The 27,217-nt window shown below is 39.7% G+C and overlaps 1 protein-coding gene across 2 annotated transcripts; it reads right to left on the bottom strand.

The window, feature by feature from the left end:
• On the bottom strand, positions 1-27,217 carry Tm2d1 (TM2 domain containing 1). 2 transcript variants are annotated; one of them, XM_013116500.3, is made up of 7 exons: positions 27,018-27,217; positions 24,454-24,527; positions 19,137-19,245; positions 17,091-17,182; positions 10,596-10,669; positions 4,524-4,657; positions 1-2,828 (listed from the first exon to the last, which is right to left on the bottom strand). In XM_013116500.3, the coding sequence occupies exons 1-6, from the start codon at positions 27,182-27,184 to the stop codon at positions 4,547-4,549; spliced, it is 627 nt and encodes a 208-aa protein (XP_012971954.1). In that variant the 5' UTR covers positions 27,185-27,217; the 3' UTR covers positions 1-2,828; positions 4,524-4,546. The 2 variants fall into 2 exon arrangements, with proteins under 2 accessions (XP_012971954.1, XP_005074375.1); XM_005074318.4 differs by having other exon boundaries at positions 4,528-4,657; positions 27,018-27,216.

Raw genomic sequence — 27,217 nt, 5'->3', positions numbered from 1 at the left:
TAAATGTAACAAATGCAAATATTTTTATTTATATATACACACATAAATAAATGCAATTTACAAATTAAACAATATCTATTGAGACAGAAAAATCTTTACAACGTGAAGCTGTCATAAGTGTGCATAGTGTATCATCTCTGTGAGAAAAATGTACAAGCATGCATAGAAACTAGCAGAAACAGAGTTTTCAGGTGTTTTCCAAAAAGTTCTTCATCAGATATGTGCCAGTTCTGCAAACAGGAGAAAGCACAAGGGCTGTGGCGAATGAGGGGAGAGGGAAGGAACGCGGGCCACAGCCCTGGGCATGCCCCTTCTGAAAGAGAGGCCTGGATTTTCAGAACTCAGTTTTTCTCCCTTGCCAGTTTCTTGCTACTAGATGTTTTGGCAGCCATTAAGAAAACAAATAACAAATGCTGGCAAGGATGTGAAAAAAAAAGGAGCCCTTACCCAATGTTGGGAATATAAATAAGTCCACTGTGGATAGCAATGCGGAGATTCCCCACAAACTAGAAATAGACCTGCTACATGACTCAGCTATACCACTCCCAAGTATTGCTCAAAAATGCCAGGTCAGCAAATCTCAGGGGAAAGTGCACACCCACTGTATTGCAGCACGGTTTACAACATCTGAATTAGGGAACCAGCCTATGTGTACACAAACAGAGAAGGACTGAGAGACTGGAGAGATGGCACGGTGAGTAGGAGGGCTTCCTCTGAGAGTACAAGGACCTGCCCTGGAACCTCTAGCAGAGCCGGACATAGACTTGAGTGCCTGCAACCCCAACACTGGGGAAAAGATGAGTAGATCCTCTGACATCTCACCATGCGGCCAAAGTCCTAGCCAAGACAGCGAGCTTCGGGTTCAGTGAGAGCCTGTCTCAAAGCAAAAAAAAAGGACAGCCTCCAAAACAATGCAGAGAAACCCTGTCTCGAAAAACAAAAAACAAACAAACAAAAAATTCCTAAAGAAACAAAAATAGATTCTTTAGCTTTCTGGGTGCCTAGCAAATATACTCCTTGACATATTCTTATGCATTTAGATTAAAACAAGGGGAGAAGGCCCAAAGATGTAGCTCAGAGACACACTTAGCACACGCAAGGCCCTGGTGGATACCCAACACTGGAGGAGGTAAAGGAGGGAAGAAGGGAAGGAGGGAGGGAAATTTTCTGTGTAAAAGAAACCATACTCATAAATTTATATTTCTTATGGGTTTTGTGGACCTGTGAACAAATTTTGATGGCTGAGATCGAAAACTTTTTGTGACTTGTCTAGAAGGTGCTTTAGTTTATCTATGCGGCTCTATCATTTTGGTTTGTCCCCAAACTCACATACTGTATGGGTGGAGCCTTTGGGGTATAGTAGGGACTGTGAAGCCAGGAGGCTGGGAGGGAGACCTGAGTTTATTTGCTTGCTCTTTCCCTGCCATGGTATGATACAGCCCAGTACCTCAATATTCAATTTCCAATTCTCCGGCAATGTAAAAAAAAAGTGACCTCTGTTTCTTATAAACTACCTAAGATCTGGCCTTCTACAATAGAAGCAAAAGCTGGGACTACAACAAAGTGTCTAGGTACAGTTAATCCTGGAAGCAGCATTAACCCTTTCAGGTGCATCTGTAAATGACCACCACAGGGCACTCCATGCTTCTGCATTTACTCGCGGGACTTAGGAGTAAACTTCTAGAATGACTGAGCTAATCAACCTAACAATTTCCCCACCACTTTAAAAGCAAGGGTAATCATATAAAATCACAGATACCAATGAATGATCATGACGAAATAATGCTTAACAAAAGGAAACACTGACAAACTTGAATAGAATAAAAAAACGAGTGAAACATCTGTCAACACATTACATGTATAATGTAATAGAGAACTAGACAAAGGTGTTCCTGTAGTGGAAATTACACTGAAAACAAAGTCAACAACTCTTGTAATAAGTGTGTGTGAACAGACACTTTGAGAAGTACCTGCTCTGGGGCCGAGGGATGCAGCTCAGCAAGTGAAGCACTTGTCTATCATACAAGAAGACCTAGCACCGCAAAAACTGGGTATGCTGGTAGATATGCTCATCCCAGCACTTGGGAGGTGGAGGCAGGAGTATTACACCTTCAAGGGCATCCTGGACTACAGTGGGTTCAGGGACAGCCTGGGTATGAGATTCTGCCTTTTAAAAAAATGAAAAGCATTTGCTCTCCCAGTCCAATTAATGACTACACCCCGTGTCAGCTGTAACTTCGGTGAGCTGGAGTAGTCACACCTGGTCTTTCCATAGCTGGTGTATCACCCTCCAAGCCAAAAAACAAAGTTCACATTTCACATCCCACGTACTGACGATCTTTAGCTCCCAGGACATCATACAACACAGAACTAAAGGCTGCAGCACCTAGGGGCCGACACACAGGACAAGGCAGCCCCAAACAGCGTGAACCCTGATTGTGCACACCACGAATCTCCTGCTCAAAGGATCACTACATGGAAGACAGCGCCATTTGACAATAAGAAGGTTTTCTTAATAAATTATAGTTTTTATTTTTCACAATAAAAATGACAAGTGACATGTAAAGGACAGTACAGTAATACAATAATAGTAACAGAATAATAGGCTAGCTATCTCACAGAGATAGAAACCCTCGAAATACTATTATACTAATTTTTAAAAATGACTATTAAATAAACATAGGAATAATACTTTTAATCAAATCAACAAATCAAAATTGAGCACACACCAAAACATCATCTAGAACCCATAAAGTAGTACTTAAGGAAAAGGAAAATCTGGAATTCTACATAGGAGACTCTTTATTGAAATCAAGGAGGTTCAAATCCTGAAACAAAAAAGGAAAAGAAAGTTAAACAATGTTGCCATGGGTTACACAGACACATGGGCCTCACGCATGCTAGGCAGGGCTCCACCACTGAGCTAGTTCCTAGCTCAGGATAGATACTTGAACACTTTGCCTGCTCAAGACATTTTTTTCTTACTCTTATGGCACCTTTATACACTATAGAAAAGATCACAAGGGGGTGAGGCAGCTCAGTGGGAAAGCTGTTTGCTACCAAGTCTGATGAGATGAGTTCAATCTCCAGAAGGCACATGGTGGAAGGAGAGAACAGACTTCCACAGACGTACCACAGTAAGCATGTGCATTTTTGCATATACACACTAAATGTTACAAAAATAAAATTAAAAAACAACTATTTAAAAAGCATTGTTTAAAATTTTCTTTTATCTTTAATTATGTATTTATGTGTATTGGGGTGAGGTGTTCATGTAAGTGCAGCTCCTCTAAGAGTCCAGAAGCGGGTACTGGAAACCCTGGAGTAGAGCTATGGGCAGCTGTGAACCACCCAAGTTGCTACTGGGAAGTAAACTGAAGTCCTTTGGGAGAGCACTATGTGCTTTGTAAGAAAGGATTTGAAACCAAGTGTGGTGGCTTATGCCTGTTATTCCAGCACTCAGGAAGATGGGACAGGAGAATGAAGAGTTTGAGACTAGCCTGGGCCATACAGTAAGTTTCAGACCAGCCTAGACTATATAGAGAAATTTGGAAACTTTTTGGACAGTTAGTTTTGTATTTTGCCAGGATGGTTACTATTCATCCTATAACAATAATATATACTTAATAATTTCAATATAAGAAAAATAATCTACCTATTAGGCAAACGTAATGTGTTACATTCTGTTTATATACCACAACACAGAGAGCAATGTCTTTTCACTTCCTGACCTCTACAGCAAGTCTCTGGGATGGAATTCTATGGTGGGGTCTGGACATCTAACCTGCCGTTCTTCAGCCTGTCTGAGAGTAGAGATGGACAACTGAATGTGGGCTTTAATATAAAAAGTACCATACATGCTGCCCTCATGCTTTAAAAGACTTCTCATTATAGAGAATGAAATGTACCAGGAAACGGCTTTCCTGACCTACCCATGTACTTGTGAGGAAAACCAGACAGCATTGGAAAATTATTAACTAGACCAACATATTAAATGGACCAAATCTTTGTAGTTATAGTTATCTAACCATGAAGACTACAGTACATCTCATTCTAGTCAGTAGACCTATTAAAAACTGAAACCAGTTAGTAACCTCATGAGTAGAGCCAATCTTTGGTACTTAGAGATAGTGAGGGTTTGGATGTTCTAGCCTTTGGATTTAGGGAAGAAGAAAGGGAAGGCTAAAAGTCCTATTAATATTAGACATGTCGGTACATGCTTATAACCTTAGGATTTGATGGGTGCAAAGAGGAGGGCCAAGGAGTCTGCATAGGAAACTGCAAGAGCTTGAGCAGCATGACCTCTGTCAGTGGACTGGGGACACTCATACACATGTGGACCTGAGTTTGCTGATACAGGAGGGGAAAGGTTTAGAGCACTAAGTCATCTCTCTAGTCTTCCTATGGCTGCACCACCTCACAAGCCCATGAGAAACACAGAGGTCAGGTGATTTTATATAGATAGATAGATAGATAGATAGATAGATAGATAGATATAGACTCACACACACACCACCACTTACTTACTGCGCCTCTCTTTAAACATTTATGGATACAACTGTGTTTTTCTAAACGTTTCATTAGTAATGCTGAGTCTTGTAAGTCTGGTTCCATAATAGTCAATGATGTAACTACTTCCATCTGAAGGTCCAACAATCTACAAAAGATAAAAATGTAAGGTTATTCCTTTTACTTGTCCAAAGATACTGAGTTTCTTTTTGCTAGTAGGCAATAAAATTATTTCAATAGCAAGAAGAAGAAGAAGAGGAGGAGGAGGAGGAGGAGGAGGAGGAGGAGGAGGAGGAGGAGGAGGAGGAGGAGGAGGAGGAGGAGGAGGAGGAGGAGGAGGAGGAGGAGGAGGAGGAGGAGGAGGAGGAGGAGGAGGAGGAGGAAGAAGAAGAAGAAGAAGAAGAAGAAGAAGAAGAAGAAGAAGAAGAAGAAGAAGAAGAAGAAAAGTCTAAGAAAAACTGGAGCAGGTGAGGTGAACGAGAAGGCCTTGGACACGAGCTGGGTTTCCGTCTGCATCCTGTGCCCCTGACTCTGCCTCCCGGCCCCCTCCTCCGCTTTTGTTCTCCCTGCAGGCCACCAGCACAAGAAGCATGCACTCCCATCTCGGGCTTCTCCCCGACTATTTACACACCAGTTCCAGGGGGGACTTCACTGACCTGTTTGTAGCTTCTGACTAGGGTTGGGTAATTACCACACCCAAGGAAATAAAATCTAGTATGACTGACTGTACAGGCCAGACTCCTAGAAGGAGATGGAAGGAGAATTAACTACGACTACCTAGAAGGCAAAAGGAAGAGGTTGAGCAAACACACACATGTTGGGACCAGAGAGAGGGCTCAGTGCTTAAGAACACCTTCTGCTCTTGCAGAGGACCCAGGTTTGGCTCCCAACACCCACACAGAGGCTCCCAACCACCTGTAGCTCTAGTCCCAAGGGATCCTACGCCCTCTTCTGGTCATGGGCATGCATGCACATGATGCACAGACATACATGGAGGTAAAACACCCACATGTAAGTTACAGATTTAAAATGTGTCTATAAAAAACACAATCATCTCATCCACTGTTAACCACATCTGTACAGCTAACAAGGTTTCTATATTTTACGTTTAAGACAGAAATCCACACATGTGGCCAGTGAAACAACCCAGCAAGCATAGAGCTTTCTTACATAGAGCTTCCTTACATAGAGCTTCCTTACATAGAGCTTCCTTACATAGAGCTTCCTTACATAGAGCTTTCTTACATAGAGCTTTCTTACATAGAGCTTTCTTACATAGAGCCTGCTGACCTCAGTTTGATCTCTGGAGCCTACATGGTAGACAGACAGAAACAACTCCAGCAACTTGTCCTCTGATGGCTACATGTGTGCATGGCATATCCCTCCACACATAAACAAACAACAAACAAAACACCTGTAGCCTTACAACAGTAGAAAGAATTTACTAAGTTGTTACTAAGGATGCATTGATAGATTATTAGAGTCTATTGGTCTTGGGGATAGTGGGAGAACTTTTCGTGTGGGAAGAAATGCAACAGGCTGGCAAAATGCTTGTGCTGAAAGAGGTTCTTTCCAAACAGTATGCATGTCTATCAATCAAGGTTGTGTCAGCCTGCATGTCAGTTACAATGATCTCATTTTCCAGAACCTTTACATAAAGGCATTTCATATTTTAAGTAAAAACAAAATTATTATAGTTTGTGAAGAGCTTATTCCTTTCTTTATAAAATAAATGACATTTAAAATTTGTATTTATAGTCTGTTTGGTACATTTAAAAATTGATGTAGCAGTTTTATTTAAACATGTCAATATTTGAAATGACATCCTACGCAACTACTTAAATTTATGATGGAAAACTTAAATGTCAATGTAAAAATATGCAGAGGGTACAGACTTAAAAATATTCTTCTAAGGGTTCTACAACGAGAGTGAAGAAAGCTGCCATGAGCACTTCTTGTTTAAAAGTGATTTCAGAGCTGGGTGTTGTGATGTAACCCTGTAATCCCAGCACTTGAGAATACTGAAAGTGAGAGCAACACAAATTCAAGGTCAATTGTAGTTACACAGCAAGACTGTCTCACAAAAATAAACAGGATCTGCAGAAATGCAACAGCTTTTAAGAGCAGCTGTCTCTCAGGCAGAGAACCTGGATTTGGTTCCTAGCACCTACAGGGTGGTTCACAGCCATTCACAACTCCAGTTCCCAGGGATCTGACACCCTATTTTAACATTAGAGCGCCAGGCACACATGTGGTAACCATACATACTTGCAGGGAAAACATTCCTACACATAAAATAAACAAATCTAAAAGATAAAAACAAAAAGGACTTTAGTTTTAAAAAACATAAGTAGTTCATTCAGCCTCAAAAACTAAAAAGAGTAGATGCAGCAGTAGGCAGATAAAGTTGTAGATACTTGGGGGTGGAGTTTGAGGCAGGAAAACACAGGAATTGAATTGTTTGGACACAAGAACTTGAGGCCAGACATCTCATAAAAACAAAAACAACTCAACAAATACTAATTCCACACAATTCCAGGAAGACACCAGACATTCTGCATGTAACAGTGGCTAAGATACCATCCTTGCCAACAGGGAGCTTCCTCTAGTAGATTGAACTCATACTTCCATAGCTAGACACCAAGTCAGCTGCTGCTATGCATGTTGACTTAATTCCTAAAGAGTAAATTAACTTGTCTGACATTTATGGATGTTATGTATAAGTTTAAGTAAAAATTAATGCAGCTGTGACTTTTTGTGGCTAGGGTCATGAAGAATTACTAGGGGCATTAAGCTAAGAGAAAAATGAGTAATTAGAAGACAACATATTCTGAGACTTTATTAAGAAAACAAAAAGTGAAGCTCAGCTAGTGGAAAGAGGCCAAAGAACACTGTAAAAACGCATCTTGCTGGAGTACGTGATCAGACTGGAACTGAGCCTTTGTTCTATTATCCTTTTCCTCCTGTACTTCTTTTCTTGATAATTACATTTACTCAATGAAGAAAAATATACAAATGTTAGAAATAAGGTGATACATGATTGGGTGACTTTTTAATAGCATGCATTTCTAATAAGCCCATCTGCAGCTCATTTTAAGCACAGATATTTTATGATATTTAGTCACTAACTTGTAGAAAATGCTACATGTTAGTGTGTTGGTCCCCTTCCCTTTCCTGTACTGAAGACAACACTCACTCTATTTTCACAAATGTAGCTCAATGTTATATATAACAAGGCAATCATATTATAGCATTCATTTTCCCTTAAGCTATTTTTTGTTTGTTTGTTTTTTGAAACAGGGTTTCTCTGTGTAGCGATGGCTGTCCTGGAACTCACTCTGTAGACCAGGCTGGCCTTGAATTCACAGAGATCCACCTGCCTCTGCCTTCTGCATGCTGGGATTAAAGGCATGTGTCACCATTGCCTGCCTCCTTAAGCTATTTATGTTAGTTCTCCAAAATTCTCTGTCATATAAGCAGATGAATAAGAGGGTCAACATACTCTAAGAAACACTTGGGGGTCAATGAGATGTCTTTGTGAATAAAGGTACTTGTCACCTAGCCAGACAGTCTGAGTTCAATTCTTGGAGCCCACAACGAAGAGAGAGATCCAATTCCACAGAGCAACTGACCTCTATATGTATGCCATGGCAAGTGGCTATACACACACACACAAACACACACACACACACACACACACACACACACAAATGTCTTACTACAAAGCCCTAAAGTCACAGAATTCAAACTCAGTAGTTTCCTAAAGCTGCTGTAACAAATGACTACACATTTGGTAGGGTAGCAGACATTTAAAGTTCTGGAAGACTGAGCTACAAACTTCTGGAATCTGGTCGATTATCCCTCTGGATTTGGGGCCACAGAGTAAACTAACACCTTACCCCCCACCCCATATCAAGATCTTTAACTTGCCTGACTTAGAAATAATACTCACAGGTTACTTTGGCCTGTCCTGCCCATGGAAATGTCCATGGAGGTGGTCTATAGAGAAATTCTTGTTTTTTATCCTTGATGCCCTTGGTCTAATTCTCAACCTCACCCGCAACATACACTCATACCCACCCCTTACCCAATCTCCCACTCACAGATGACTATACACACAATAGGCACACACTGAGCTGCCATATGATTTGGATCTGTAGTTATTCTTAGAAATGTGACATTCTCTGAATAAATACCTACTTTAAATTTACCTAACAGTGGGGCTGGAGAGATGACTTAGCAATTAAAAGCATCTTTGAAATGATCTTTCAAAGCATCCAGGTTAAATTCCTAGTACCCATACAGTGGCTTACAACTACTACTTAATAGCTTTTCTCCTTGTTTAGATCTAAAATTATTCTGTCTTACAGGTGTACCAGAGTACACATTAGTGATGCTGGTTTGAAACACTCTGATTATGTACAAGTGGAAGAGGTTTCAATATAATCAAAACATTTTTTTCCTAAAAACAACAACAAAAACCAAACCAAACCAAAACCCAAAACCAAAAAAACTAATCTATCCCAGCACTCTAGAGGTAGAGGCAGGAAGATCAGGAGTTCAAGGCCAGCCTATGCTATGTGATACTCTGTCTCAAAATAAAAACAAAAAAAATGCATTAATTTTGGATATCTTAATTTGAACAAAACCAATAAAACATAACTTCATTGCATCTTCATTTAAAATGAGAAGTCCATCCTAACACCTATGAGAATAGGAGCCTTTGGCTCTTCATGCCTATACCTGTTCCATGATTAAAGGAGACAGGATCTCTAGCTGGTCATGTGGCTTGTGTGTAAAAGCAGGAAAATTCCAGCTTTAAAGCCAAATATTTGCTGGGCAGTGGTGGCACACACCTTTAATCCTAGCGCTCAGGAGGCAGAGGCAGGTTGTTCTATGAGTTCAAGGCTAGCCTGGTCTTCCAAACAAGTTCCAGGATGGCCAGGGTTGGAACTCAGAGAACCCCTGCATCAAAAAATAAAAACAAAAACAAACACCACAAATATTTTCCTTGCTAAATTCTTGTATCTTATTTGTCCATATGCTGCCCCCTACTCACAGAATAGAGTCAAATTCACTTAGAGTAACTGGCTTTAAAGCATGACAATAATACCAAGAGCCAGAAACTTTTGAAGAGTGGCAATGCCAAATGAGAAGGCAGAGCAAAACATAATGATTTAAATGCACACTGACACTCTCACTGGGGATACTAGTGCTCTGCAAATGCTAGCCTAAGTGTTGTGTGCCAATATTCATCTTTGCCTCTACTATAGGAAGCTTCCCGAGTAATTACAAGCAGTTTAGTATTTAACAGAGAACATCTGGTGGCACTTTTAAGTGTTTAAGGACAGCATCTCATAAACTGTGTCAGTCACCAAACCCACTGTAGCATGAGAAGGTGAGGCTGTCAGGAGAAACAGAAGAAATCTCAGGAGTAGAGAACATAAACTCTTACGGACTTGGTCTTGCTTGAGGCTATCCCCACTAAGAGAGCTTGTGCAGTACCCACACCTTCCTTTGTTTATCCAGTAAGTAAGCTAGATTACCATTTCTGTCATCGCACAGAGTGTAATCTGTACAGCGTGCCTGTGCACTGCGAAAGAAAATCTTACTTCTGCCTCCAGAATGTTTATATGTGTACCAGAGTCCCATCAATGTATCCTATGCTAGTAACTGACAAGATGATCATGATTGTCAGGCAAATCAAATCTACATCAGAGATATAATTGTAACCTTCCTTAGAGACTCATTACAAAGTATGTTATAAAATTATAAAGATTTCAGGAAATTCTTCAGTAAAGAAATATCTAACTCATTTGAACCCATATCTACAGTCACCTTTGGACATGCAGTCCTTTTTGAAATAAGTATCCTATGGCTTTTAGAGCTACAGTTTGAGCTACAGTTTGAGAAATGTTTACTGAAACTGCAACCAGATCCCTTAGGCCCAGCATCTGCAGAAAACTTGTAAAGCATTCCCCTTTGTTTCCTAATGCATCTGAAATGTCACATACACCAACAGAGGACCACCAAACACCATGGTGACTGTAAAGGTATGTTTAGGTTCCAGGCTGAAACTAACTTACCTGCATTGAAATAAGAACGAAATCAATTAGGCTCCCAATTCCACAAAATCCTACGGTGCAAAACTTTAGCAAGCCTAGGAAAGCACAAAGGAAAGTAATTTACAATCTAGAAAGTCTTGTAAGTACTTAAAATGTTTCTAGCTTCATACCAAGTTATTATATACTCTATAGTATGATGATAAAAAGTAGAATCTTTAAAAAAAATCAAATCTTCACCTAAAAATACAAGAATATTTTAAAGGAACCTCTCATACAAAAAAGTCACAAAATAGTTTAGTAACTTGTATAACAACAAAAGGTAATTAAATAGAAAAACAACATGCTCTGTAAAACTTTTTAAATGTTTACCTCTACCCACACCCAGGTCCAGGGTAGAGCTCCATGTGTCTGTCCAGCAGGCACAGTGAATACAACATCACAAATAATAGGCCCTCAGCATCCCGGTGATAGTAGCAAAGCCCTTTAGTGGTCTGATCAGACAAATACATCATGTGATACAGGCTTAACTGAACAGAGTAGGAAGTTCAATTCTATACTGTCAAGCCACAAAAATGTTGAAGAAAAATAATGATCTTGTAAAATTCCAAAATCTGGCCAGACAGTGGTGGCACATGCCATTGATCCCCAGCACTCGGGAGGCAGAAGCAGGAGGATCTTTGTGAGTTCAATCTGGTCTACAGAGTAAGCTCCAGGACATCCAGGACTACACAGGGAAAAACAAAAACAAAACAAAACATTCCAAATTTGATTAATAATTCAAGTATCTATAGTTTATCTTAGATTTTTTAAGCTCCCGTTTATTAGTTCTATAGTTAAAAATCAAGAGTAGCTGTGCACATTTTTAACCCTACAGATCTCCAGGAGTTTGAGATCAGGTTTTTTTGTTTTTGTTTTTTGTTTTTTGTTTTTTTTTTTGCATCAACAGTTAAGAGCACTGACTGCTCCTGAAGACAACCCAGATTCAGTTCCCAAGATCCATGTGGTGGTTCACAACCATTTGTAAACCTAGTTCTAGCGGGCCTAACACCTTCTTCTAACCTCCAAGGTCACCTGGTATACACACTATACACATATATACATGCAGGCAAAACATTCATACACACGAAGTAAAAATAGTTTTAAAGACAATCCTTCTCAAATTACTCCATGAGACAGAAAACAAAGGAACACATCTGCACTCTTTCAACAAAGCTAGTATTACCCTGCTACCAAAACCAGACGAAGGCATACCAACAAATAGAGATCAATTTCCCCAATGAAGAAAGATGCAAAACTGTTCAATAAAATAGACACAGACTAGCTGGGCTTTGGTGGCTCACACCTTTAATCCCATTCAGGAGGCAGAGGCAGGCAGATCTATGTGAGTTCGAGGCCAGCCTGGTCTACAGAGCGAGTTCCAGGACAACTTCCAAAGCAATACAGAAAAACCCTATCTCAAAAAACAAAACAAACAAAAACTGCACACAGACTAATCAAGAGCACGTCAAAAAGATTATTCACCATGAACAAGTTGACTTCATAATAGTAACACAAGAATGGTTCAACATAAGCAAATCAATAAGTATAAGAAATCACACAATCACATCAATAGATGTAGAAAAAGTTTTAACAAAAATCCAATGCCTTTATGATAAAGGTCCTATGAAGACATTAAGAATGGAGAAAATATACCAACTCAATAAAAGTTGTCAAAACTTTTTATGACAAAACTATAGTCAACAGCATTCGAAATGGAGAATGTGAACACTTGCCCTGGTTCAGGGACAAAAGAAGGGTACTCATTTTCCTGTGTTATTCAATGCAGTTCTTAAAAGTTTTGGCTAGAGCAGTAAGACAAGAGAAGGAGATACCGGGAGAACAAGTAGAAAATGAAGATACCAGAGCATTCTTTCGTACAGATCATATGATTCTATACATAAACAATCCTAAAGACTCTACCTAAAAAACTCTAAGTAACAATTTCAGAAAAGTGGCAGTGTAAAAAAAAAATTAACACAGAGCCAGTTGTGATGGCTCACAGTGGTAGAATATGCAAGAGGAAGTAGGAAGATCAAGAGTTCAAGGTCATCCTGGGCTACAAAAAAAAAATCAATATAGAAAATAGGTGTTTTCCTGTATCCTCATTCTGAGCTGCTTCAACAAAAAGTAAAATACCTTTAAATGGGTGTAATCAAGAGAGTACATGACCTGTTCAACGAAAATTTAAAACACCAAAGGAAAAAACACTACTAGGAAATACTAGAAAAAAAAAGAGCTCCCATGCTCAGGGACTGAAAGAATTAAAATTATGAAAGAGGACATACCAAAAATAATCTAAAGATTCCAAGTAATCCCAATAAACTCACTATGTGGTTTTTCATAGACACAGAAAACAACAAAAACAAAGCTATGTGTTTTTCTACATGTATGTATGTGTAGTATATATGCACAGTCTGCTCAACTACAAGTACACGTGTGGAGGCCAAAGTTAACATCAGGAGTCTTCCTCTAATAGTTCTCCATTTGATTTTTTTGAACCTGGGTCTCCTGCTGAGTCTGGACCTCACCATTTCAACTACACTGGCTGGCCACTATGCCCCAGGGATACATTTATGTCCATCCCAACCAACTCACTGCCCTCGAGTCCCACTCCCTGGGGCCATAGGCATGCCTTCATTTGTCCAACTTTTACATGAGTGCTGAGGATCTAAACTCTTGTCCCCAAGCCTGCACAGAAAGCAGTTTACCTGCTGATCCATCTCCCTAGAGCAGGAAGAAAAATCTCAAAATTTGTATGAAAGCACACACACACACACAAATCTCAGACAGCCAAAGCAATCATGAGCAAAAAAGAATATTGGTAGAAGTATTACCACACCTGATTTCAACTTAGTGCACAAAAAACAGACACACTAGTCAACAGAATACAGTAGAGGACCTAAACTAACGAAACTATAGTAACCTCATTTAAAAAACAAAGACATAGAAAATACACATTGAAGAAAAGACACCCTCTTCAGCAGTGCTTGGAAGACTGGATATCCATATGTAGAAGAATGAAACTAGATCCCTGTATCTCATCCTACAGAGAAATCAGCTCCAAGGGGACCAAAGACCTTAAATATAAGACCCAAATCTCTAAAATGGTTAGAAGAAAAAGTAGGGTAAATACTCCAAGATATAGGCATAGTCAAAAACTTTCTCAATAGAACTTCAGTCACTGAGGAAATAAAGCCAACAACTGATAAATTAAAAAACTTTTGTATAGTAAAAGATACCGTTAAGTGAATGAAGAGACAGCCTGTTATATGTAAGAAAAATCTTTGCTAGCTATGCATCTAAAGAGGATTAATATCTAGAATATACAAAGAACTCAAAAAACAAAATGACAAGAAACAACTCAATCAATAAATAGGCTATTTATAATAAATAAATAAATTAGATCTCAAAAGATAAAATCACTCCAGGCGATGGTGCACACGCCTTTAATCCCAGCACTTGCAAGGCAGAGGCAGATGGAGCTCTGTGAGTTCAAGGTCAGCCTGGTCTACAAAGTGAGTTCCAGGACAGCCAGAGCTGTTATACAGAGAAACACTATCTCGAGGAAAAAAAAAAAAAAAGATGAAATCAATGGCTAATAAGCGTGAAAAATCATTCAACTTCACAAGTCATCAAAGAAACGTGGATCAAAACTACTCCAGGGTTCCCTCTTTCCTCAGCAAGAATGTCAGCCATTAGAGAAAGAAAAAAAGAAATGCTGGCAAGGATGCAGACAAAAGGGAAACTTATACATGGCTAGTGGGATGCAAATAAGTCCAGTCACTATGGAAGTCAGTATATCTTCCATGTGACCCGGCTACACCACTACTGCATATTTATACAAAGGACTCCAACTCAACACACCACAGAGACGATTGCATATCCACAGTTACTGAAGCACTATTCACACAGTCAAGTTATAGAACCAACCTAGGTATCCACCCAACAACAAAAAAGTGAGTAAGAGAACTATAAGATGTTTACATAGATAGATATGGGTAAACACAGATATGTAATGGATTTCTTTTTATCCATTAAGAAGAATGAAGTCACGTCATTTGCAGGAAAATAGATGCAAGTGGAGAAAATTGCATTAAGTGAACTAAGCCAATCTTAGGAAGGCAAATATATACCCTCTCTCACTTGTGATTCCTAGATTTTAAACATATACATATATAATTGCATATGTACTTACACAACATGAATAATATGACATAAAAGGAAACATAAAATTGTTCAGGGAAACAAAGGATTAACAGGAGGGAGAAGGGTTGAGATAAGGGGATAAAGGGCCTGCAGGCATGTATAATAACTCAAAACTAAAATTTAAAACCTTAAGAGCTGGGAACATTGGCAGTGTTTGCCTTGCATGCACAATGCTCTGGGTTCGATCCCCAGCACCACATAATAGGGAAGTGATGGCACTATCTATTATTTCTGCACTTGGGAGATTGGCATAGAATTAATTAGAAGTTCATTGTTATCCTCATCATAGGTACATGACTGACTCAAATATATACACACAAGGAGCTGGAGGGACTGCTCAGAGGTCCAGAGCACGGGCCACGAGCAAAGGCTACTCTTCCAAAGAACTTTGCTTCAATCCCCAGCACCACATGGTGGCACAAAACCATTTGTAGCTCCAGTCACAAGTGATCTGATGCTGGCTTCTTGTCTCTGTGGGCATCAGGCAAATGCATGATGCAAGGACATAAGCAAAGGCAAAATACTCAAACACATAAAACTGCTTAAAATTTAAAATACCAAGTCAGGCATTGTGGCATTCACTTTTAATCCCAGCACTGGGAAGGCAGAGGCAGGAGGATCTCTGTAAGCTGAGGCCAACCTGATCTACATAGCAAGCTCCAAGACTTTGTAGATACTCTGTCTCAAAACAACCACAAAAAAGTTTAACACACACATGCACCTATATATGCACACACACACACAATGTTTTTAAATGTTTACTGCCAAGTCTGATAACTGAGATTGATCTCTAGGATGTCATAGTAGAAGATAATTGACTCCCAGGGGTGGTGTCCTGGCATTTGAGCACCTCACACACACAAATAAATACATGTAAAGTGAAAATAATAAATTAATGTTTGTAAAAGAACTGCTCCACATAGAGCTACAAATAGATAATCAATTCAAAACTGTTAAGAGGAGATGAGATCACCTCTCAATACACAAAGCCTCAAGCACATAAATGTACATGAGCTGGTTCCTTCTTCTTAGGGCTGAACATATGGCAGAATACTGCATGCACTGGGGTAGCACATGGCAGTAATTTAATAACAGCCATTAAAATCCAAAAAGTAAAGAAACACTGCTTATAATTTTCTCTCAAGCACTTCCTGGCTTCCTTTTTTTTTTTTTTTTTTTTTTTTTTTGGTTTTATGAGACAGGGTTTCTCTGTATTGTTTTGGAGGCTGTCGGTCCAGCCCAGCCTCGAACTTACAGGGATCCGCCTGCCTCTGCCTCCCGAGTGCTGTGATTAAAGGCGTGCGCCACCACCGCCCGGCCCTGGCTTCCTTTTTATATCTCTATGATGGAAGCTTTTTATGACAGGGCTTCTGTGTGTCTTGTTTATTCCTTCATCCTAAGTGCATATATCATTGCCAGGACCTAGTAGATAGTTACTATCTATTATATAAATGGATAAATCTCCCATTCCTAGTTTCTAAAGATCTCAGCTACTGTATGCAGTATTTCACAGAGTAACTCCTCTAGGTATGCTGTGGAAACATACCTTCTAACATTAGCATTATAAATTTAGAAATATCAGACACATACTGTGGTATGTGGGTAACATACACACACCTATCACAAACACAAATGTACACAAAATAAATAAATATAAATGCCTAAGAAAAATTTAATGCTACAAATGCTTTAGCTGAGCATAATGGTACATATCTTTAATCCAGAGTTGTTAGACTTAAACATAGGTAAGCATATGAAAGTGTTGTTTAATAAAACTTATGGTCAAACATAAATGATTCCTGAAGCATTAGTAAAACCATAGCAAGAGGGAAATGTACAGCTAGGACGGAAGGATGGAGAGGGTCTTAGCAACTGATGAAGACAGACTCTCATCCCAGCTCATGGTTATCACCAAAACATCAACCTGTCCTGAGAGCAGTTGTTGCTATTCTCGGGGCAACAGTGACAACTCTGGCAGAGGACATTCTTTTGGAGAGAAAGAATACACACTCATGAAAACCGCACAGCCACTGTGTGCCTAGCATAGCACAACAGTTCCAGGCAAGTGATGAGCCTTCACCCTCGGATGTCTTTTCCAAAAGGTGAATACGCAGGAAAGGCCAACATTGTCTGCTGTAGTTGAACTGCAGAACTGAACACTCTCAACCCAGAGAACAACGTACCCACTCAACTCACATGAATCTTGAACATGAAGAAATTTAAACAAGGATTTTCACTCTTTTCTTGCATTTTTGCATGAAGCATACTCACCTAAGGCAGGGTATCCGAGGTAAAATCGATCTGCTCCCAGCCATCCCAAAAAAAGAGATAATGCAACTGCCACTTTGTATGAATAGCCATTTCTGCATAGAATTAAAACATGAGTGTCACAGCCATGCATTGTCATCATATGACCATTTTAGAAAACAAATCCATATTACTTACTTGTTTAGTGACTCACTCATTTGTCTTTTGGAGACTATGTATCTAACACTATTCTAGGCTAATGGTATATATTAATGAATAAAAGTAACATAGATTGCTGTCCCTCAGAGACTTACATTTTACTGGTAGTAAACAAAAACCCAAACATATTTAAAAATCTAATTGTACAGTTTGTTAGAAACTTCCAGATTATGAAACAAAAAAAGGTGCAGCAGATGTTTACCGAATCCAGAATGCCAGGGTATACAGAAAGTGTGGAATGCTGGGGTACTTAATCTGGGTGATGGACAGTGATATGTGAGCAATGACCTAAGGATCGGTTAAGCCTTGTCAGTCTGCAGGAAGAAGCAGCTGCTGAGACACAAAGGAATGCTGCCTACAGAATGTTGCAGAGTGATTTTAATATGGAGTATAAATAGCATCGGATAGAGAAGTAATGATTGCTGGTAAATTCCAGTATGGAGCTACCCAGAATGTTCAGGGGACCCGGTCCTATGCTGGTTTTTGATCTGTCAGTCTGGGGTCCATGAGCTCCCCCTTGTTCAGGTCAGATGTTTCTATGGGTTTCCCCAGCCTGGTCTTGACCCCTCTGCTCATCATTCCTCCCTCTCTTACAACTGGATTCCAGGAATTCAGCTCAGTGCTTAGCTGTGGGTTTGAGTATTAAATATTATATATTTTCAAAAATATGCTAGAAAGAATAGAAAAAAGTCAATGGAAAGGGACAATGCAGCAAGTAGAGTGTGCCAGTGAGTCTATTCACAGCTGGCCTCCTGCTGCACACACACTGCATCCTGATGAAGGAAATACGACACTAAAACTATCCACTAACAGAGTCTCATGCTCTGATTCAATGCTCATCAGAAAGTTATCTTAGGAATCTGTTGATTTTACTATGAAAGGGGAATAAATTGGTTAGTAGACTTGGGAGTGTCTGCTTTCCCTAATGATTATATTCATTATCAAAACTGACATCAATGCCTTATAACCATATATAGCACATCTCAGTCTCTCTCAGTCTAATCTACCCTGAGACACTATAAAGAAAATTCAGACTAATTTGGAAATTAATAGAGCGTAGTTACCATGACAGGCCATAACCACAAGGTCCAACCTGAGCAAGCTGGGATTTTTAACAGATGAATTTGTTAGTTGTGTTAAGGGCCATCATATTTTTCTCATACCAGCACTTACTATATAATCTGTTCTGTTATTTGGAATGAGTAAGGTAAAAATGTCAACATATAAGTTAAAAATTGAATAAATGATACCTACATGCTAGGAAACAATTCCTTTCAACAATTTTTATTTTGCTAATCCTTTCTTTTTTTCTTTCTTTTTTTGGTTTTTACGAGACAGGGTTTCTCTAATCCTTTCTAAGGATTCTGAAAAAAGTAGAAAAACCCAAACATGAGCTATTTCTTAACATGACTACAAATATGTACCATCAAATAAAATGCAACCATTTCGAGTTCTAATATATAAATAGGATGCCAGGAATGAAGGAAGGTAGGACAAGTAAATCATGTCATTAGTTCATAGCAGAAAATTTGAATGCAAGCTTTCTAGTAGGAAAAAATAAAATGTTCTCTAAATAGAAACCGTTCCTTTACTAATCCACATTTACCCAGCTTCTGAATTCTGTCTGTCTCATGTTACTCTTCATCTATTACAAAAAGTGAAACCAGTGTGTGATGGCTACTTCTGTCAACTTGACAGGACATAGAATTACCCAGGGGACAAACCTCTGGCCATGTCAACATAAGCAAGAGGATATGAATTATACTGGCAGGACTTCCTTTATCATGTCACTTTTATCTTTCACTCCACAAAAATCAAGAAGTAACATTTGATTTTCAGTAATGTACTTACACATTTCGGCAAGGTATGGGTTTGTAAAAACCAACTTCATTTCCAGTAAAATGTGTTTCATTACCGCTGTAATCCTTACAAATTATGTTGGGTGCTGGAAAACACTGAACTAAAAACAGAAAAAGTGAATTTTTTCCCAAGATTGGCAGAGCACAAAAGAACCTATTGACATTATAACAAACTACCTCCCATTGTAACAGAAGGCTTTAATTTAGGCAGGAAGTTAAAGAACTTTTTATATATGTATAAAATGCATTTATGTGGAAGATAAAAATAATAGTGGACTCTTCATATAATAACATAAATATCTCCATACTGTTTTAGTTGTGTGCATGGCCCATCTACTTCAGTCTCTAGCCTCTGATGACAAAATAAGAACTGTAAAATATTAATTTTTTAAAAATTTCATCTCTAAGATAAATACTTGAATTTTTGTTGGCAATCCATTTGGTAATTATCAAGTTATTTTAACATAATCTATGCATTCATTGCTGTTTCCTCACTATGGATATAACATGATCTACTCCTGCTGTCGTAGCTTTCCAGCCACCATGGACGGTGTCTCCTGACACTGAGAGAAAATAACCTCTTCCTTTATCTATTTTTATCAAGCATTTTGACACAGCAACAAGGCAAGTAACTGGTGATACTATCATACCATAGACAGTGGCTTCCATAAATATATTTGTATATTGACTCCCTCTAGGTGTTATTTCAGCATTTAGCAATATCAATCCACACTCATAATCCAAGACATAATATTAAAAAATTAGTATAGACGTTACTTTGTGCCAGGCAGACACTGTCCAAAAGCCTCATGGTATAAAGATCTTTGGTAAGGATGACCTTATCTAGGTTATTTTTGTCTTTTATCTACTCCTTGTGGGTAAAAAGGACACTAAGATCACCTAAATCATAGGACAATTGTGGTTAAATATATAAAACTATGTATCATAAAGTATGTAGCTTATAGTAGGTACTCAATACATTTGTCTGTTTGAGATCAAATCTCATGAAGCCCAGACTGGTCTCAAGCTACTTGCACGTGGCCAAGATTTACCTTGAAGCCTCATTTCCCCACTTCCCTTTCAAGACATGTGATACCATGCCTAGCTTAAGAAATATCTGGAGATAGGTTCTTGGCAGATTTATCAAGTTAAGATAACATCATTAGAGTAGGCACTAACTTTTTATATAAAAAAGGAAAATAGCAGGCATGGTAACACCTTTAATCCTAGCACTGGGGAGGCAGAGGCAGGTGGGTCTCTAAGTTCAAGACCAGCCTGGTCTACATGGTAAGGTCTAGGCTAGCAAAACCTACATAGTGAGATCCTGTCTCAAAAACCAAAATAAAACAACAAAAAATTGGATACATAAAGGAAGGATGTGAAAGCTCACAGGGAGAATGCTGTGTGGAGATGGAGGCAAAAGATTGAGTTGATGCAATTGCTAGACAAGGAATAACAAGGATCACTGGCTGTCTTAGGTTAGGGTTTCTACTGCTCTGAAGAGACACCATGACACTGTGACCACCGCAACATTTTTTGTTTTTGTTTTTTTGTTTTTCAAGACAGGGGTTTCTCTGTGTAGCTTTGCAGACCAGACCAGCCTCAAACTCACAGAGATCTGCTTGCCTCTGCCTCCCGAGTGCTGGGATTAAAGGCATGCACCACCACCGCCCAGCTCATGACAACTCTTATAAAGAAAACATTTAATTGGGGTGGCTCACTTGCAGTTCAGAGGTTTAGCCCTTTATCATCATGGTAGGGCATGGTGGTGTGTGGGCAGACATGGTACTGGAGAAGTAGCTGAGAGTTCTAAGTCTTCCATGCAACCGGAAGTGATCTGTCTCCTTGGGTGTGAGTTGAGCATATGAGACCTCAAAGCCCACCTCCACAATGACACACTTCCACCAACAAGATCACACCTACTCCACCAAGGCCACACCTCCTAATAGTGCCACTTCCTTTGGGAAGGCATTTTCTTTCAAACTATTACACTGGCTACCATCAGAACTATGGAAGGAGGAAAAGGAAAAAAGGACCATGCTCTAGAGTCTGAGAGGAGCAGGGCTCTGTAAACACTTTGATTTAGATGTCAGATTCCCAGCCTCAACAGTCCACATAAATACAGATTAGAACCAATGCTACAAAACTGCCCTATGATCTCCACATAGCTGTGGCCTGAATGCACCTGCACTTACTTAGACATACATTGTCTTAGTTAGAGTTTCTACTGCTGTGATAAAACACCATGGGAAAAATCAACATGGAAGTTAAAGGGGTTATTTCAGTTTATAATTCCACAACACTGTCCATTACTGAGGGAAGTCAGGACAGGAACTCAAGCAAGGCAGTAACCTGGAGGAAGCTGATCCAGAGACCATGGAGGAGTATTGCTTACTGCTGTTGTTCGTGGCTTGTTTATCCTGCATGACCCACAGAAAATTGGGCCTTTCCACATCCATATCAATCAAGAAAATCCACCACAGACCAATCTGGTGGAGCAATTTCTTAACTGAGATTCCCTCTTCTAAATGACTCTAGCTTGTGTCAAATATTCCATCTCTAAAATAACGATAGCCCATCTAAAATATCCAAAATATCTCAACTGTAAGTCCCAGTAAAATCAAACATAAGTTACTTTTTTACTCCAAGGGGAAGAATCAGGGCACAGTCACAATCAAATATAAGCAAAACCAAAGTCCAACAGTGTAACGTAAAGTTCAGGGTCAGATTTCTGATAGGCCTCCAAGGGGTGGGACCTGGTAGAGGACATATGTCACTGGGCATGGCTCTGACTATCCTTATCTCCAGTCTGACCTGCCCTTTCTTCCTGGCTGCCAATATATGAGCAATTTTTCTCTAGCAGGCCTTTCCATCATAGTGTTTCTGTTTTACCACAAGCCTAAAAGCAATGGCGCCAGCCAGGCATGGACTGATACTTCCGAAACCATGAGTCAGAAAGAAACCTTTCCTTCTTTCACTTTTTCCTCTCAGGTATTTTATCACAGAACCAGAAAACTAACACACATGGGAAATGTTAGCTTATTATATGGCCTTGTTAGCTCTGTCTGCAGACTATCTAAAATCAGTTCTTCAAGAGACAACACAGTGGATCTTTCCTCTCTTTTCTGTTCTTTTGAGATAGGGTTTCTCTGTTGTAGCCCTGGCTGTCTTGGAATTTGCTCTGTGGGCCAGGCTGGCCTGAAATTTAAAAATCTAAGTGCCTCTGCCCCCAGAGTGCTGGGGTTATGCTGTGGTTTCAAAATCCCCTACTAGGCCCACTTCTCTCTTTCTGCTGCCAATTACAATGTAGAACTCTCAGCTTCTTCTCCATCATCATGCAACTGATAATGGGCTAAGCCTCTGAAAACATAAGCACACTTCCCTTCCAATTAAATGCTTTCTTTATAAGAGTTGCTATAGTCATGGTGTCCCAGCAATAGACCAGTGACTAAGACAGGAAGCATTACACATATTTAGAATGAGAGAAGCTCCCCTAAATCATTAGACTAAGGTATTATTCACTATCAAAAACACTTCTCTGACATTTTTTTGATAAGTGATACACATATAAAATCTTTACCATGCTGTTTTTATATGTATATACTAACATCCACGTTTCATGTGTATAATAGGGGCAATACAGTTCTGTGTAAACTGTTGAACCGTTTCATGCTCCTCTCTCACTACAGAACCCAGGCTGGCTTCAAATTCGCTATATAGACCATGATGGTCTCGAGCTCATGACTTTCCTGTCTCAGCCTCCTTGGTCCTGGGGTTATAGGTGTGTACTGCCATATCCAGCTTCAAGTTCTTTTCCAGTATTTAAAAACACATGTCCAAGGGTGGGCAGATGGCTCGGTGAGTAAGCACACTTGCTGCCAAGTCTGTTACCCTGAACTTGATACTTGGGAACAGGGTAAAAGGCAAGAACAAACTACTGCAAAATTTCCTCACCTCTACATATGTGCACTGCATATTACCAGCACCTACACCCACTGGTAACTCCAATCCTGGGAGATCCAATATTCTCTTTTGACTGCTACAGCCTCTTGCATGCACACAGTGTATATATATACATACATACATACATACATACATACATACATACATATGTGCACTCAGATACATACACATAATTTTTTTTTAGATTTTCAAATAAGAAAATGAAACATATAAAACTCCTGACTAGCTGGGCACTTGCAGTACTTTGAATAAAAATGCCCCCATAGGCTCATATATTTAAAAAGGATTAGATGTGGTCTTGTTGGAAGAAGTATCACTGGGGGTGGGATTTGAGGTTTCACAAACTCACGCTAGGCCCAATGTCTTGCTCTCTGCCTGTGGATATGAATGTAGCTCTCTGCTACTGCTCTAGTGCCATGTATGCTGCAATGCTCCTTGCGATGACAATAATGGACTAAACCTCTGACACTGTAAGCAATCCCTCAGTAAGAGTTGCCTTGGTCATGGTGTCTCTTCACAGCAACAGAACAGTGACTAAGACACCATACCATGGTGGTGCACACATTTAATCCCAGCACTGGAGAGGCAGAGGCAGGAAGATCTGTGAATCTAAGCCTTACACAGTAAAGACTTGTCTTAAAAAGAAATAGAAATGCTGGGTGGTGGTGGCGCACACCTTTAATCCCAGCACTCGGGAGGCAGGGGCAGGCAGATCTCTGTGAGTTCGAGGCCGGGCTGAACCGACAGCCTCCAAAACAATAGAGAAACCCTGTCTCGTAAAACCAAAAAAAAAAAAAAAAAAAAGAAATAGAAACAAAACAACAACAAAATCCCAACTAAAGAAATATATTTATATTTCTGTCACAAAACTTGGAAGTAAAAGACTAGAAATATTTAAAGAGATAGATATGTTTATCCTGACATACAATATGTATAAGAGTTATGTTTTCATTTATCAGTTAAAGATAAATAAAACTTAAAAACACGAGCTATGTAAGCAAATTCTAAAGTTTTAAAATAAATAAGTATAAAATAATTGAAACATCCCAGTTTATGTAATTAAGAAAAACTGCTTTTTAACTTAAAGAGTGACACTGGGCATAACTCTAGAAGAGCATGCAAGGATCCCCAGGTTCAGTCCCAAACACCAAAACTAGTTTATTAACCAACCAATCAATTGAAGTTCACAATTTTTAATTAGTTTCCAAATCTAAATTGTTCTGAAACTGATCATGTCTAACACAAATAAAACCTATTAACTAATTATCCTTAGGGGTTATCCATTGTTCCTTCAAATAGTTAAAATCTTACAAAATACTTTAAAGACAAGATTCTGGAAATCTTACCATGAGCTGTGTAGTTTGTACAGTTAACTGGTTCTTGCGTAGCATCATTTATTAATGGTTCTTTACAAATATATGTTTAAAAAGTTAAGGAAATTTGAATTATATTTCTAGCATAAAATACTACATTTTAAATGCCTTATAACTCTTGTTAATTCACATGTACAGAAAGATTCTGAGTTTGTACTAATCAACAAATTCAGATATAGATACACTGTTAAACTTGATGTGATGGTGCATGCCTTTAATCCCAGCATTTGGGAGGCAAAGGTATATGGATCTCTGTAAGCTCAAGGCCCACGTGGTCTACAGAGTGAGTTCCAGGACAGCCAGGGGTATGTGGGGAGACCCAGTTTCAAAACAAAGAAAACAAACCTAAATACACTTTAAGTGTTGCTTAGATAATAGTTGAAAATGAAATTATAGGAAAGTCATAAAAATACATTTGCATCAGAACATCAACTAAGGAATAAACACAAAGCAACAATCAAATTAAAAATCTTGCCCAGTGGTGGGGGCTCATGTCTTTCTTTAATTCCATCACTCAGAGAGGCAGAGGCAGAGGCAGGTGGATCTCTGTGAGTTACAGGATAACAAGGGATACACAGGGAAACCCTGTCTCGAAAAAACAAAATAAATGAACGAATAAATAGATAAAATAAAAATCTTTACTAAATTATTTTAAGTTAAAAAAATCAGCTCTGGATTCAACCAATTCACACTCAATTTCATGTAACACAAACAGGCAAGGAGGATAGGATACCATTTGTTATTCCTATGCCATAAAAGCACAGCTGAGGCTCAAACTTTGAGTCGTGTAAATGATTGGCAGCAAAATCAGGTATCTGGTTTCCAAGCCTTGGGCACTTTGCATGTGACTATAGGAAGGTGGCTGTTTTCTGTGTGGTCAGTGACTCCAATAGGGTTTTTAAGTTTCTTAAAAACGCCACTAAAAAAGCCGGGTGTTGGTGGCGCACGCCTTTAATCCCAGCACTCGAGAGGCAGGCGGATCTCTGTAAGTTTGAGGCCAGCCTGGTCTACAGAGCTAGTTCCAGGACAGCCTCCAAAACAATACAGAGAAACCCTGTCTCGAAAAACCAAAGGGGGGGACGCCTCTAATAGATGCTAAAACAATTAAGAATATTTTAAGTTTTATTTTCTTAAGAGTTTATGATTCACATCCCAATGAAGCAGGTATGGTACAAAGCTTGAAAGTAGCTGGACACTCATTTAGGACTTCTAAATCGCTACTGGAAATTTCATCTTTAGTTATGCCACTAAGACAATGTGCTGTTGTCACCATCTTAGAGTTCTACAGGCTTCTCACTAGGGTTCAAGGGTTTGTAATTAGCTCAGTTACTTCTTAGAAGGACACTGATGTTTTTCCTAAAATAATGCTAAATTCAGTATGTCAGATACTCCATGCATATTGGGATTAGCAAACTATGAGGTACTCTGTGAAAATCTAATGGATACCTCTCCTCAATTTGCATGAGATGTTACAGAATTTTCTTAATTTTAGCATTTTTCTTAATCTTTCTTGCTTCTGCAGGTTTGAGTATCTGTATACAAATGTTTGAGACATTGTATCAGTACTCAAAGTTTTGTTCAAACACAATGATTTGAGTATAATACACATTTCACCTTGCTTCTCTACTTCAATGGTGGTGTAATAGACAATTCACCTACTCCTAATTCAGACTGGTCATCTGTAAATAACAACAAGCAGAATTGCTGTGTTTTATTCATAAGAAAATAGAAATAAATAATTTGTTCATTCAAGAGCCTCCATCCCCAGCTATTGCCCAGCTGATGGCTTCTAAGTTACAGAGCCATAACTTTAAGGGTGTGGTCCCAGGTAAGTCAACCAGGCTTCAGTGGACAGCCACACAACTCTGAGGATATGAGCAGCAGAAATTTGACTTCCTAGGTTGTTTTTTTTTGTTGTTGTTGTTGTTTTGTTTTGTTTTTGAGGGGGGCGAAGTTAAGGGGAAGTGGGAGGGTTCTGGAAGGAGTTAAGGGTTGAAAAGTCGCGGTGAGTAGACTCAAAATCCATCGGATAAAATTCTTACCAAGTATTAATGCAAATGTTACATTTAAAACTATTTAGGAGGATCTTTTACTTTAAAACACATAATAATCGTTTGTCTCAGATCACAATGGGAAGCAGTCAACTGCCTGGCAGTCCATCTGAGGACGGTCCGTGATGTATGTAACGTTAATGACAAACGAGAAATATGCACTGGCTCACTAGTATCATTTGTCTCCTCTAACTCCTGCAAACTTTCAGGGAAGCCTCTATCAGTGTTTGCATTCCTAGTATCCGGGACAAAGCCGGCTGCTGGGTGCGTGTGTGTTTGAACAAGAGAGGGCACCGGTAAAACACAGCGCCAACCTCTCTCTGGTGGACCCCGGGGAAAGCACGCGGTGCTCGGCCCTTCGTCCCCACAGCCCTCCTCACCTCCCGGGGTCCACTGGTCACTAGCGCCGCAGCAGAGGCCACGGTCCCCATCCCACAGCCCCGGGTCCTGCTGAGCGCCGGACACTGGCGGCCTTCCGGAGGATATTGCCCTACTCTGAGGTCCTCACACTTGGGCGTCTCCTCGCTCCCGACGGCGCCAGAGGCAGCCGCGCCCCAGTGTCCCGCGGCGACGGTCACGAGCCACAGAATGCGGAGGAGGCCCGGAGGCCTCGCCGCCGGGGGAGCCTGACCTGCGAGCCAGGCGGCCGCCATGTTGGGCACCGCGTCCTTGCGCTTCCGGTTCCG

The sequence above is a fragment of the Mesocricetus auratus genome, unplaced genomic scaffold, assembly GCF_017639785.1.
Source record: "Mesocricetus auratus isolate SY011 unplaced genomic scaffold, BCM_Maur_2.0 Super-Scaffold_100014, whole genome shotgun sequence".
Lineage (NCBI taxonomy): Eukaryota > Metazoa > Chordata > Mammalia > Rodentia > Cricetidae > Mesocricetus > Mesocricetus auratus.
Note: the sequence above shows the minus strand (reverse complement) of the source record. Positions and strands in the feature narration are given on the sequence as shown.